This window comes from Moschus berezovskii, chromosome 5 (genome assembly GCF_049115385.1).
Source record: "Moschus berezovskii isolate FMDL1 chromosome 5, NW_MosBer_1.0, whole genome shotgun sequence".
Taxonomy (NCBI): Eukaryota; Metazoa; Chordata; class Mammalia; order Artiodactyla; family Moschidae; genus Moschus; species Moschus berezovskii.
In genome coordinates, this window is record NC_142464.1 from 18,093,535 (window position 1) to 18,105,676 (window position 12,142).

A 12,142-nucleotide genomic window follows, 5' to 3' on the forward strand; every position below is an offset into this window, starting at 1 on the left:
AAAAGCGCCCGCTTCCCTCTTCCCCATTCCCGCAGCCGTCTTCCCCTCGCGGAAGGATGGGAGGCAGTCCTCCTGGAGACCCAGGGAAGCTGTAGCCCACGATCCCGCAGGGCTCAAGCAGCGAGCAGCACTGTCTCTCTGGCAAAGCCTCCCCTACCTCTTGCATCCTCCTCCCGGAAGGGAAAAAGGCAAGATCGAACCTCTAAACTGACCTTACCCCTCCCCCTCTTCCTGGGGGAGCCGAAGCAGAAAGTACGGTTCTGTGATTCACTGGAGAGAAAAGAGGGTGGAGGCAGCAAAGAACTCCGAGTGCCAAAACTAAGTTGGTTAGCTGACAAAACGCACGCAGCGTGCAGCGCTTCCGCGGGTGCACCAAGCCGCGGAGACCCAGCGGGCTTGGCGGAGTAGGCGCGGGGTCAGGGGCCGATCTGCGTCCCCGTGCGCTCCAGGGGCGAGGAGAAGCTCCTCCGAAGAAGGGGTGGCCAGCGGTGGAGGGAGATCGGTTAAGCGGGGTGTTTTTTACTCATTTGGCCGCCTGGTGAGTGTCGGGGAGATTGGCAAACGCCTGGGAGGGGCAAGAGAAACAGAGAGCCCTGAAAGGGTGGAGAAAGTGATCCGGGGCCGGTTCGCTGCCTGCAGCTCCTTATCTGCCTGGGTTAGTGCTTTTTACCGGCGGCTCAGCTTCCCAGTACTTTCCAGCTGAGGGGACTGCTAGACGGACGGTCGGCCCCGCATCCATCAGTGCGCGCGCCCCCACATCCATCAGTACGCGCCCCTCAGCTCCTGCTCAAGACCCTCCTCAACTCCTCAACCTCCAGGGCGAAAAGTTCCGGCCACGAGTAGTTCCTGCCCAAGGTGATTCTCAGTTCCTTATTTGATTTTTTTGTTTTCCTCCTGGGAACTTTTGGGTGGAGGCTTTGACTTTTTGTGTGGAAGCTACTTTGGGGAGGGAGGAGGGGAGGAAAGTGCAATTTGATGGAGAAAAGCGACTCCTTCTCACACGTCCCATCCCTTAAGCCACCACTTCTAGAAGATTAAATTTGTTGGACGTGGGGACAGCTGAGAGGAGAACAGGACTTCTTTCCCGGTGGAGCCGCTCCACCGCCTGTTGAGTCTGTGCCTCCCGCGTGCATGTGTGCGCCAGCGGCGGCGCGCGGGGCCTTGCTCTGCTTTGGAGTCTCAGCTGGGACCAGAGTGAATGGCCCCCGGGGGCTGCGCGGGGCCTCTGCCTCCGCCACCTTCGCCACAGACCTGGGTCTGGCCCAGAAAGATGCTAGCCATGGGGGCGCTGGCAGGCTTCTGGGTTCTCAGCCTCCTCACTTACGGTTACCTGTCCTGGGGCCAGGGCTTGGAGGAGGAGGAAGAAGGGGCTTTGCGAGCTCAAACTGGAGAAAGACTGGAGCCCAGTGTAACTGCCGTGTCCCAGCCGCATCTCATTTTCATCCTAGCGGATGATCAGGGATTTAGAGATGTGGGTTACCATGGATCAGAGATAAAGACTCCCACTCTTGACAAGCTTGCTGCCGAAGGAGTTAAACTGGAGAACTACTATGTCCAGCCTATTTGCACACCGTCCAGGAGTCAACTTATTACTGGAAAGTAAGTGTTACTTTATTCTTTGCAGATATCTTAAGCATGTAATTAAGATGCAGCTCCTAACTTAATGGAGTTGCAGTAAATATGGGAAACTAAAGGAGTGAATGAATGGATGGATAAAATGCATTTAGCTGTGGTGGGTATTAAAATGGATGTCCTGTTGATGATCTTAAAAGTCTCCTCACTAGATTAGTCTCATTTTCCTTACTCTCAGACCCTGCTGTGAAGTGTGTTCAGAGTTTTAAAATGACATCGGAACTTATAAACTCCCACCTACCAACCAGAGATCTGCAGAAGTGTTCTTTTCTAAGTGGATTTTGGTTTTTGAGCTTGCTCAGATTTTATTCCGAGTGTCATAATAGAATTCCTAGTCATCGTCACTGATAAGAGAAACAGACGGAAATTTTTCTGGACTCTTGGTTTATTTGTAAATCTAGAATTGAATAATCAAAGCCACAGGTAATCACAGAGAGAAGAAGGGCAAAGAAACATATGGAAGGCAGTGTAAAATCTGACCAGTGTATGTGGGACTCTGTCTGGGTCTTTGATAGGTAATTTTCTCTTACAAGATCATTAGGGAAGGCAATATGTAATCACCAAGGCAGTTCTCAAATTGGGAGAAAATATAGTGGTAAATGCTCAGTATGAGTTAAAATTCATCCCACGTTTTCCACTGTACCTCACATGTCTGGGGATTTTCTGATTAACTCTAAGAAAAGTCAGATTATTTGGATGCTTAAGAAAGTGTTTTTAATATTATTGTTACTTTGCTAAATAGCTAAATCTCCTACTCAAGGCGTTCACTCATATTCATATTTTTACTCTATCCTGTCCGAATATAGGTTACTATAACTAGTTTGCTTGTCCAAATTCAGCCTGTGGAATGGAGATAAACTAGGAGACCCAGAGGTTTAGCCAGTGGACAGAGGTAGAAGAAAAGCCTTAGAGGTTTCAGTGAATGAGTCTTGTGATTTCAGTTTCAGGGGAGGCTTGCTTCAGTGAAGTTGTTCTTGGAATTGGTTCCTATAAGAGTAGCCAGTATCCATCGGAAAAATAAAGACTATTTTGTAGGAATCTCTGTCTTGCAGAGACTTTTGCTTACTACCCGATTTCCACTGCTTAGCAAACTGTCAGAAGTTAGCATCACTGCCAGAAAAAAAAAAGAAAACTCCAATCGTTTCCTGTCTTGAGTAAAGAAGACTCACTGTACTTCAGAGTCATTCTAAAGGTTAACTGTGGCATCAGAAAGTCAGGAGCATTTGGTATTTATAAAGTAGCGGACTGTTGGCTAGAAAATAACAAGTCCATCTGATGGCCTGGGGGGTCAAGTTCTTTATATCTAATCCAAACATCCTTATATTTGGTTTTTGAAATAAATTTTTCATAAATGCTTCCCTGAAACTCTTCGACTAAATTTATAGAATTTGGATTTATTCAGATAGCCAAGAGTAACTGAAAAACATATACCTAAATGGTATTAATAGAGCATTTAAGATTTTGTTTTCCAGCGAAGAATGTCTAGTTCCTAAGCATTATCTTGCACTGTTAAAATATGTAGGTTTTTATCTTTTAATCTTGATGTTTAATTAATGACATGAAGCAGAAGTCAAGGTGGAAATAAATTCTCATTTTTCTTTGTTGTCAAAGGTTGACTCTCCTGTCTTTTCAATGCAAACATCTCAGGAAAAGATTGATTCTCCTTATTAAAATTTTCTGTTCAGTGTAACAAGTTGTGTAACTTTTATAGAAAAAAAGTTCAAATAACTACTGTGATTTGACTTAAATTTCTGTTTGAATTAAACAGTTGAAGACTTTTGCACTTTCAGTTCTTCTTTTAGACAAATTGCTGGAACCTTCCTTAAATGAACACAGATGTAAGAAAGAAAGTGGTTATAGAAGCTTAGTTCTGGGTCTAATATTCATAGTGCAAGCCCAGAAAATATGGTCATTTGTCCTCTACATGAGTACTTTTCTATGATTTCTGGATCCTCTAAAGTTAATAGAAAACCTAAATTAATGAATTACATTAAGGGAAAGAACAGGTTATGTGGAATATGATAGAATTCAAAGACTGTCACATTTAGGAAGGAAGAGTTTAAGTGATTGAAGCTGGAGCTACTTTTGATACGGTTAACAAAACAATCCTCCCTTTATATTTTGCTGGAGTCAAAATGTAAAAATCTATTCCCTTATACTGCACATAGCTATGATAAATTCCAATTTCTTTAACAACTTACATCATATCAGTCTGGCAATATTGAACATAAGCCAGCCTGTCAATAAGCATTCACTGTGTACAGATCCCTGTATTGGAACTGTGAGGAGCAAAGAAGTAAGCCCTAATCTCTGGACAGTGACTCTCAAGTTTGTGCAAAAAGTATCAGCCCAACTGCTAGTAGCTGAAGTATAGTCCTCCAGCTTCAGTGGTCTGGGGTTGAGCCCAGAAATTAATAGTAATTTAACAAACATATCCAGTTATTCTAATAATGATACTAATATAAACTGAGTGTTAATATTAAACACTGGCATCTACTGAGCAGTTACTGTGTTCCGAGATAATGCATTTTTATCTCATTTAATCTTTACAGCGATTCTATGAGGTGATTATTATTGTTAGCCCTACTTTGAATAGATGTGGCATTCGATTTCAGGAGAGAGTAATGCAGACATTCTGTGTACTGGACTTTGAGAAACAACACTGTAGGTGTTCAAAGTTAGACTGGAGATAGAAAGGTTGATTGAGAAAGCAGCTGCCTACAGTTGATTTATTTCAAAGTAATTTTCCCACCTTTTAAAAAATAGTTTTTCAAATAAAGACATATAGCAATGACATCATTTCTTCTTAAAGAGAATATAATGAAGACCTCAGAAGAGAGTTATAAATTTTGCAAAATTTAGATGTGTTTCATGCAGACTTTAGAGCTGAAAAGACTGGTAATCTGAGCTGAATATATATCTTTGGCAATACTCTTGTGTTCTATTTTGTTATTCATTTTTTCCCACTTGAAGTACCATGATGATCATTTAACAAATATAAACATAAACCAAATAATGTGTATTTGTAATAGGATATTTGATTTGATAAATTAATTTTTTTAAAAAAACAAACCTCTGAGACTCACTAAGGGTAATCACGACCCAGCTTCTAACACTTTATTTTGCCTGTTTTTGAGAATCATATAAATAGAATTGTAGAAAAGGTATTTTTTCATGTCTGGCTTCTTTCTCTTAACATTTTGTTGTAAAATTTACCCATATTGTTGGCTGGAGTTATAATCCACTTATTCTCATCAGTGAATAGTGTTCTTTTATATAAATATGCTATATTTAGTCTTCCATTCTGTTGAATGGCATGTGGGTTGTTTTGGTGTTGGGTTATTATTAATAATGCTGCCATAAACATATTGCATATATTTTTGATGAATATATTTGTATTATGTCTAGGGTCCATGGGGTCTCGAAGAGTCGGACACGACTGAGCGACTTCACTTTCACTTTTCATTTTCATGCATTGGAGAAGGAAATGGCAACCCACTCCAGTGTTCTTGCCTGGAGAATCCCAGGGACAGGGGAACCTGGTGGACTGCTGTCTATGTGGTCGCACAGAGTCGGACACGACTGAAGCAACTTAGCAGCAGCAGCAGCAGCAACAGGGTATCTAGCAAAAAGGAGGATTACTGGGTAATTGGAATATATATGTACAGTTTCTGTAGATACTTCCCAGCACTTACCCAAAGTGGCTCAGCCACTATATACTCTCATTAGCGATGATAAGTTTCTTTGCTTCACATTATTGCTAACATTGGTTGATATCTCTTTCATTTTAGTCATTTTGGTTATTATACACTGGTATTCCATTATGGTTTGGTTTGTATTTCCCTGGTGACTGAAGAAATTGAGCGTATTTCATATTTTTATGGACTGGATATTTACTTGTATCTGATTTTTTTGCCTGAGTTTTCATTAGGTGATTGCTTTTCCTTATTGATTTGTGGTAGTTATTTTTATATTCTATTCCTTTGTCAGATATTTGAAGTGCAAATGACTTCTCCTATTCTGTGGCTTGTTTTTTTCACTTTCTTAATGTTTTTTGATGAACAGAGGGTTTTAAATTTATTGTAGGCTTATTTATAATCTTTTTCTTGATGTCCTATTAAAGGTATCTCTGACTAAATCAAGATCATTACAATAGTCTTTTTAAAAATTTTTATAGTTTCCTTTTTGTTTACATCTATAATTCATCTGGAATTAATTTCTAATATGGTATAAATCAGGATTCAAACAAACTTTTCCATATGTAAACTCACTTAATTCACACTATTTATTAAAAATATACTTTCTCCACTTTACTACAGTGTCATCTTTTCCATAAACCAGAAAAAGTATGTGTTTGGGTCTGTTTCTGGACTCTATTCTACACCATTAACCTCTGTCCATTCTTCTGCCAATCCTACATTCCCTTAACTATTGTAGCTCTATAATAAATATTGATCTTTGGAATGTAAGTCCTTTTACTTCTTCTTCCAAATTGCCTAAGCTATTCTTTACTAGTTCATTCATTTTAATACGAAAGAAGGGAGGCTGTGGATGTACATATTCAAAGAATTTGAAGGATTTGGTTTTGGAGAATATGAGGTAGTTCTCTTCTGATTATTCTACTTTGAGATGGCTGGATGGCATCACTGACTCTGTGGACATGAGTTTGAGTGTACTCCGGGAGTTGGTGATGGACAGGGAGGCCTGGCGTGCTGTAATTCATGGGGTCGCGGAGAGTCGGACACGACTGAGCGACTGAACTGAACTGAACTGAACTGAAGTGAAATAATAAATGAGGTCATTAGATGAGAATGAGAATCTTAAGGTTTAAAGACAGAAAATATTCTAGGAGAGCGAGAAAGTGAATTAAGTAGAGGAGTGCTGTAAAAATACTGGGCAGCGATGAGAACCCATTTGAGATCTGCGGTCATAAATTTAAACAGAGGTCAGTCCTCGCTTGTTTTTCTTGCACCATGTTCAGGTGTGTGAGCGCAGAAGAAGCACTGTTGAAGAAGTGGATTTCACTAGATTTGGAGCTTTTCCAAGTGAATAGAGTGGGTCTTTAGACTCTAAACTTGGCAAGGGAAAGAGGAAGACTATAAGCGGTTTATATTCTCTAAAAAAGTGCCAGGGTCAATGGATTGTCTTTCTAGGGTTGAAGTGAGGACACTAGAGTCAACTTGGAAAACTGGAGAGGTAGATAATGAGAGGCGAAGAAATGCGCGCCGAAGCAAAGGTTTACAAGTAGCGCGGTTTTTAGAAATGACGGGAGAATTGTGAGGTGAAGGATGACAGCTTCGGAAGTGAAGGCAAGGCGTGAGACAGACATGGAGGTGATGGATCACTTGGTTGGGTATTTGAACCATTAGGAACAATGGGAGAAATTGTATTAAAGAGCGCAGCGAGCCAGCTGCTGGAATCTGACAGCAGTGAGGGCAGGGCCTGGAATTGGAGGACTCCACCTCATGCGACGAGTTGACTCACTGGAAAAAAGTCTGATGCTGGGAGGGATTGGGGGCGGGAGGAGACGGGGACGACAGATAATGAGATGGCTGGATGGCATCACCGACTCGACGGACATGAGTTTGAGTGAACTCCGGGAGTTGGTGATGGACAGGGAGTCCTGGCGTGCTGTGATTCATGGGGTGGCAAAGAGTCGGACACGACTGAGCGACTGAACTGAACTGAACAGGAAAGACTGTTGTTGTTTGGTTCTCTAAGTTGTGTCTGACTCTTTGTGACCCCATGGACTGTAGCCCCTCGGAATCCTCTGTCCATGGAATCCTCCAGGCAAGAATACTGTCGTGGGTTGCATTTCCTTCTCCAGGGGGATCAAACCCACATCTCCTGCATTGGCAGGCAGATTCTGTACCACTGAGCCATCGGGGAAGCCCATAATAGGAGAGATAATGAGCCTTTGATCTGTTGCCTGACTTTTCAAAAAAGTTGAGCCTTTAAAGAGAAATAGGAGCTGAACCATGTAGAAGTGCCAGTGAGGAACTAGGAGGATACCCAATCCCTGCTTCAGAATCCTTGATAATTGAGAGGATAGTTGAGAGGATAACCAGCAATCAGCCAGAGCAACAAGATGGAAGGAATGTCCAGGAAACAGATGAGGTCATAGAGGATTTTGCTAATGACAGATTTTTAGTAACAGAAACCTCTTTGGAAAGGAGTTAAGAGGGGAGAAGGATTTAATCAGAGCAGAGAATATACAGCAATATATAGAGAGTTAGAATCTGAGTGAAAGATACATTGAAAAGATTAGAGAAAGATTGCAGTTCTGGTGAAGACTGAAATAAAAGAATCTGAAAAGCATGGTGGGAATATTTCCAGATCATCTCTTAGGTCAAATTGTAATTGTAAGTGTCAAATTGTAATTGCAGCTTCTTTCTAAAGATTGAGTGGGGCCTCCTCCCTATCTGTAGCCAACTACTGCAGCCACACTGAACAGTCAGGCACACAATCAGGAGATCTGGGGGTTTTGGTCCAGGAAGACAGGATCTGTGTTGACTTTTTGCAGTGGGCTGTAGCAGCAACGGAATGTGTCTTCCAGTAGTTTAGAAACTATCGTTTTCAGGTATGAAATTGTCAGCTAACAATTACCCCAGTATTGAAAACCTTGAAAGAGTAATTGAATTCTTTTGATATCAACCAGAGTCTTGGCCTTCTCCAGTCAATAGAAATTGACTAAAGGCCAGATAAGAAATTGAGGCAAGGCTTTACTGGGGCTCCTGTGCTGGCTGCAGGATGGAGCAAAATAAGTAACAAGTTCCATTGCTTCTCCCCCAAGGAGAGGGGGCAGGCTTATTCCTTATATGGATTGAAGGTAGGGGGTGTGTTGGGGCGGGGGTCAGACTGGAGGAGTGGCTTGGATGGTTTGCCCACCCCTTTGTGGTATTGAGTGCGGGGCGCATGCACAGTGTCCTGTTTTTGCTTCTGGCTCTTCAGAAATGGCAGTTTTGGTGGGGCTTTGTGTGTGTGTGTGTGTGTGTGTCTTCTTGTATCTTTTTGTGCAGAATTCGCCCCAGGTGCACATGCACACAGTTATTTTTAGTCCTATATTGCTTCTTTGTATTTTGTAGCTTGAAGAGAGGTGTGTCCAGGTACAAACATTGCAGTGCTGCAGCAGAGTCCCAGGCCCCAGCCTGGGAGAAAGATCCAAGAAAGCAAAGGTTTCTTGATTGTTCCATTTCACAGTCATGTGGTACATACACACAATAGCCACCTCCCCCAACACACACACTTAGACTGTAAACATCAAGGATCATGCATGCTTCTTCCATCCATTTCTTTTATCCAAGACCTAGTTTTAAGTAGTGTTATACACCCTAAAAGTACACAATAAATACCAGTTACTAAGAGTTCACTTACTGCATTCATAAATATTTAAATATGTAAACATTTAGAAAAATGTTTGTAGTTGGAGAAGTTCGGAAGAAACACTTTGGCTTTGGAAAATGAATGTAACAGCAAATGGACAGGGTGGATTTAAAAACCTCACATATCCATTTCAAAAGAATGGCTCAATAGATGACACCATTCAACAAATAGCTGTCTCTTCCTCTTTTACCATATGGATTTTCCTGACAGTAGAATCAGGGTCAAGTAAGCTATTGGCACACCCTTATGATCAAAGACCCTACTTATAAATGAGTCTTTATAAAAAGACACCCTTTGAAATGAATTCCTATTCAGGTAAATCTGATGAGTTTCCTGAATAGCTTGTCCTGTAAGGTGTAAATTTATCCAGGTGCTGAAGTTCAGATAATTTTGTTTCATCCATATGACCTCTCCCAGAGATCAAAGACATGGGAGGAACCAAAAGGCTTGAAACTCCTGCTTCTAATAGGAGCTTGGCATGGAAACTTTTTATTTCAAAGTTTAGTTTAGTTTAGACTTTTTACTATAGCAATATTATGGAATTCATTGTTATGTAGTCTTTTTCTGTATTTTACTTTGATATAATTAGAGTGTGTTGCAATGTTCTTTTCTCATTCCAGATACTAAATATTCCCAGGAGTGTAACTTCATTGAGACATTCATTTCCCTGTGTGCTTTATTGCAAAAAAGACTTTTTGTCCCTCCTGCTTTTCCTCCTCTCTCTCCCTAATTCACCCACCACATTTGCTTTACTCGGACATGACTCATTATATCACCAGCCTCAGCATACTAGGGAGTCTCTAGTTCCCAATTACTACCACAGATTGGGGAAGGAAAGTGATTTTTACTGAGGGCTTTTGTGCCAGTTGCTTTTCAAACATCCTGTCATTTGACCTTCACATCACCTTGAAGGTAAAATATTTTTATAATTTTGAAAAATATTTAGCAAATATTTAGCAAATATCTTCATTTTATAGATATATGAATGTTTTAGAGAAATTATGTAAGTTTTTGGTGTTCACACAGCTTCTAAGCAGCAGAAAATGTATTGGAATCGAAACTCGTGTGGCTTCAACAACATCCTTGCTGTTTTCATCACCCATTCCTTCTGCCATGAAGTTTGTAAATACCTTAGTCCAGTCTTCGAAAACAATTTTAGCCTTATCTTTCTTTATCTTTAAACTCTGTACTCCAGCGAAAAGAATGATTCACTGTTTCTAGAGCATGTCTCATACTTGACTTTCTCCCTCCTTTTTCACAGACTGTTTCCACTCCTTGGAATTCACACCCTATCTCACTTGGCCCTAATGCCAAATGCTCATTAAGACTCAGCTAAAATACCATCTTTCCTATATAGGTTTCCATGATTCCTTAGCCAGAAATATTTACTCCAGTGATGACCTTACATAATTCTTTCTGTTACTGTCTTATTAGGCATGATTTTCCACCTCGTTCACACGCTGATCCCCTGAGTAGTGAGGCTGATTTATTACCTCCATAAATTTCACAGCAGCCAATCCAGTGCTTTGTACTAACAGGCATGAAGAATGAATGAATGAAAAGATGAATAAACAATTATTTATTTCCCTCTGGCAGACCATGTGACAGAGCAGAAATAACAGAATATAGTGAGGAAATATGAATTACAGTTCTGATTTAGAAAGTCCAGACTATGACCTTGAATGAATAATTTAATCTTTTGGAGACTCCATGATTTTATCTATAGAATAGGAGTAATGACAATCTCAAAGGCTGTAGTGCTTAACTGAGATAACATGAGGAAATTAATTGGAAACTTTCAAGTATTATATAATTTTTAAGTAAAAATTCCTCTGTATTTAGAATGACATCTCCATAATGTTTAATTACATACTGACTTTAAAAGAACTACTTGTTCTTTTTAAAAGCTGTGTGTGTACTAATATCTATTTTCCAATTTCAATCTATAAGTACAAAACTTTACAAGTAAATCCCATATGTTTCCATTTTAATCTATTTTATCCATCACGGTTTTTCATATGATATTCTTAGTTCTGAAATGTCCAAGAAGGTGATTAGGGCTCTATTTTCCTTTTAAGTTTCTGCACTCGGAGGCTGTATGTGTTGTTGTTGGTTGTCACGCTTGGCATGTTGCTCTCATCATGCTTGGCAGAATGTGTTGGAACCCTGCTAAGCCTGTGACAAGCAAAAGCCAGATGTATGTTTAAACAGTAACGTTAAGAGTACCACACTAAATGAGAATTAAAAATTGGGTAGTGAAAAGGCCAGTGATGATTTATTTCAAATTCCTTCAATCAACAGTAATTTAAAAACATTTTACTGAATATAATTTCTGTAACTTATTTATGTCTGCATGCTAACTTACCCCAGGGACGACCGCTCAGTAGGTGTGCAATAAAGAATTTTGAATTAAGACTTTGTTCTAGGCTTCATGGTGATTGGAATTTCGTGTGCTTTATGATCACTATTTCATTACCTCTTAAGTGATTATCCTGCCTTCAGCATTTGAATCCACAGTGCACACTAAGATCTGAGTGAAATCTCTGTCAAAATCACACAGTCAAAATCATGCCATTTGCTGCTTAAAATCTTTTAGAAGCTGCCATTACCTGTAGACTAAAGCCCAATCCCTAACCATTTCATATAAGAACCTTCAAAATCTGGCTTCTGACAAGATTCTGGTACAGTCTCCTAACACTTTCCCGTTTATACCCTCTTTGGATTATCACTGCCAGGATACTTGTACTTTCTCACCAAGGCTATGCCCCCTAAAGCCCTGTTCCCTTCTAAGCAAAATTCCCTTTTCTAGAATGTTCTTCATTGTCTTCTGGGAAAATACCATTGCATCCTTCCCGACTATCTACGTCCCCCATCTCCCCTCACCACTTCTTTGATCGTTTACACCTTTATACACAGGTACACGTTTTTTGGCCTATATAAGATGCAGCAGTCAGTCAACAACTGATAGAATTCTTAGAATTCAGAGGCATGTTGCACACCACTTTTTCCAACAAAGAACATTGTTGATCATTTAAAAGCAATGAATGGGAGTCTTGCCTCCACTGACCAGACTGAATCAATATCATGTCTCTGTCACATGGTGGGTATCAGTCTACCCAGTTCCTGG

The 12,142-nt window shown here is 40.5% G+C and overlaps 1 protein-coding gene across 1 annotated transcript in view; it reads left to right on the plus strand.

Annotated features, from left to right (window-relative positions):
- Positions 1 to 319: 319 nt before the first annotated feature.
- Positions 320 to 12,142, plus strand: part of ARSJ (arylsulfatase family member J) — a 92,553-nt gene continuing 80,730 nt past the window's right edge. The window contains exon 1 of the mRNA XM_055434500.2: positions 320 to 1,599. Within this exon, the coding sequence (XP_055290475.2) occupies positions 1,199 to 1,599 (401 nt within the window). The 5' untranslated portion in view covers positions 320 to 1,198. The remainder of the gene's footprint in view (positions 1,600 to 12,142) is intronic.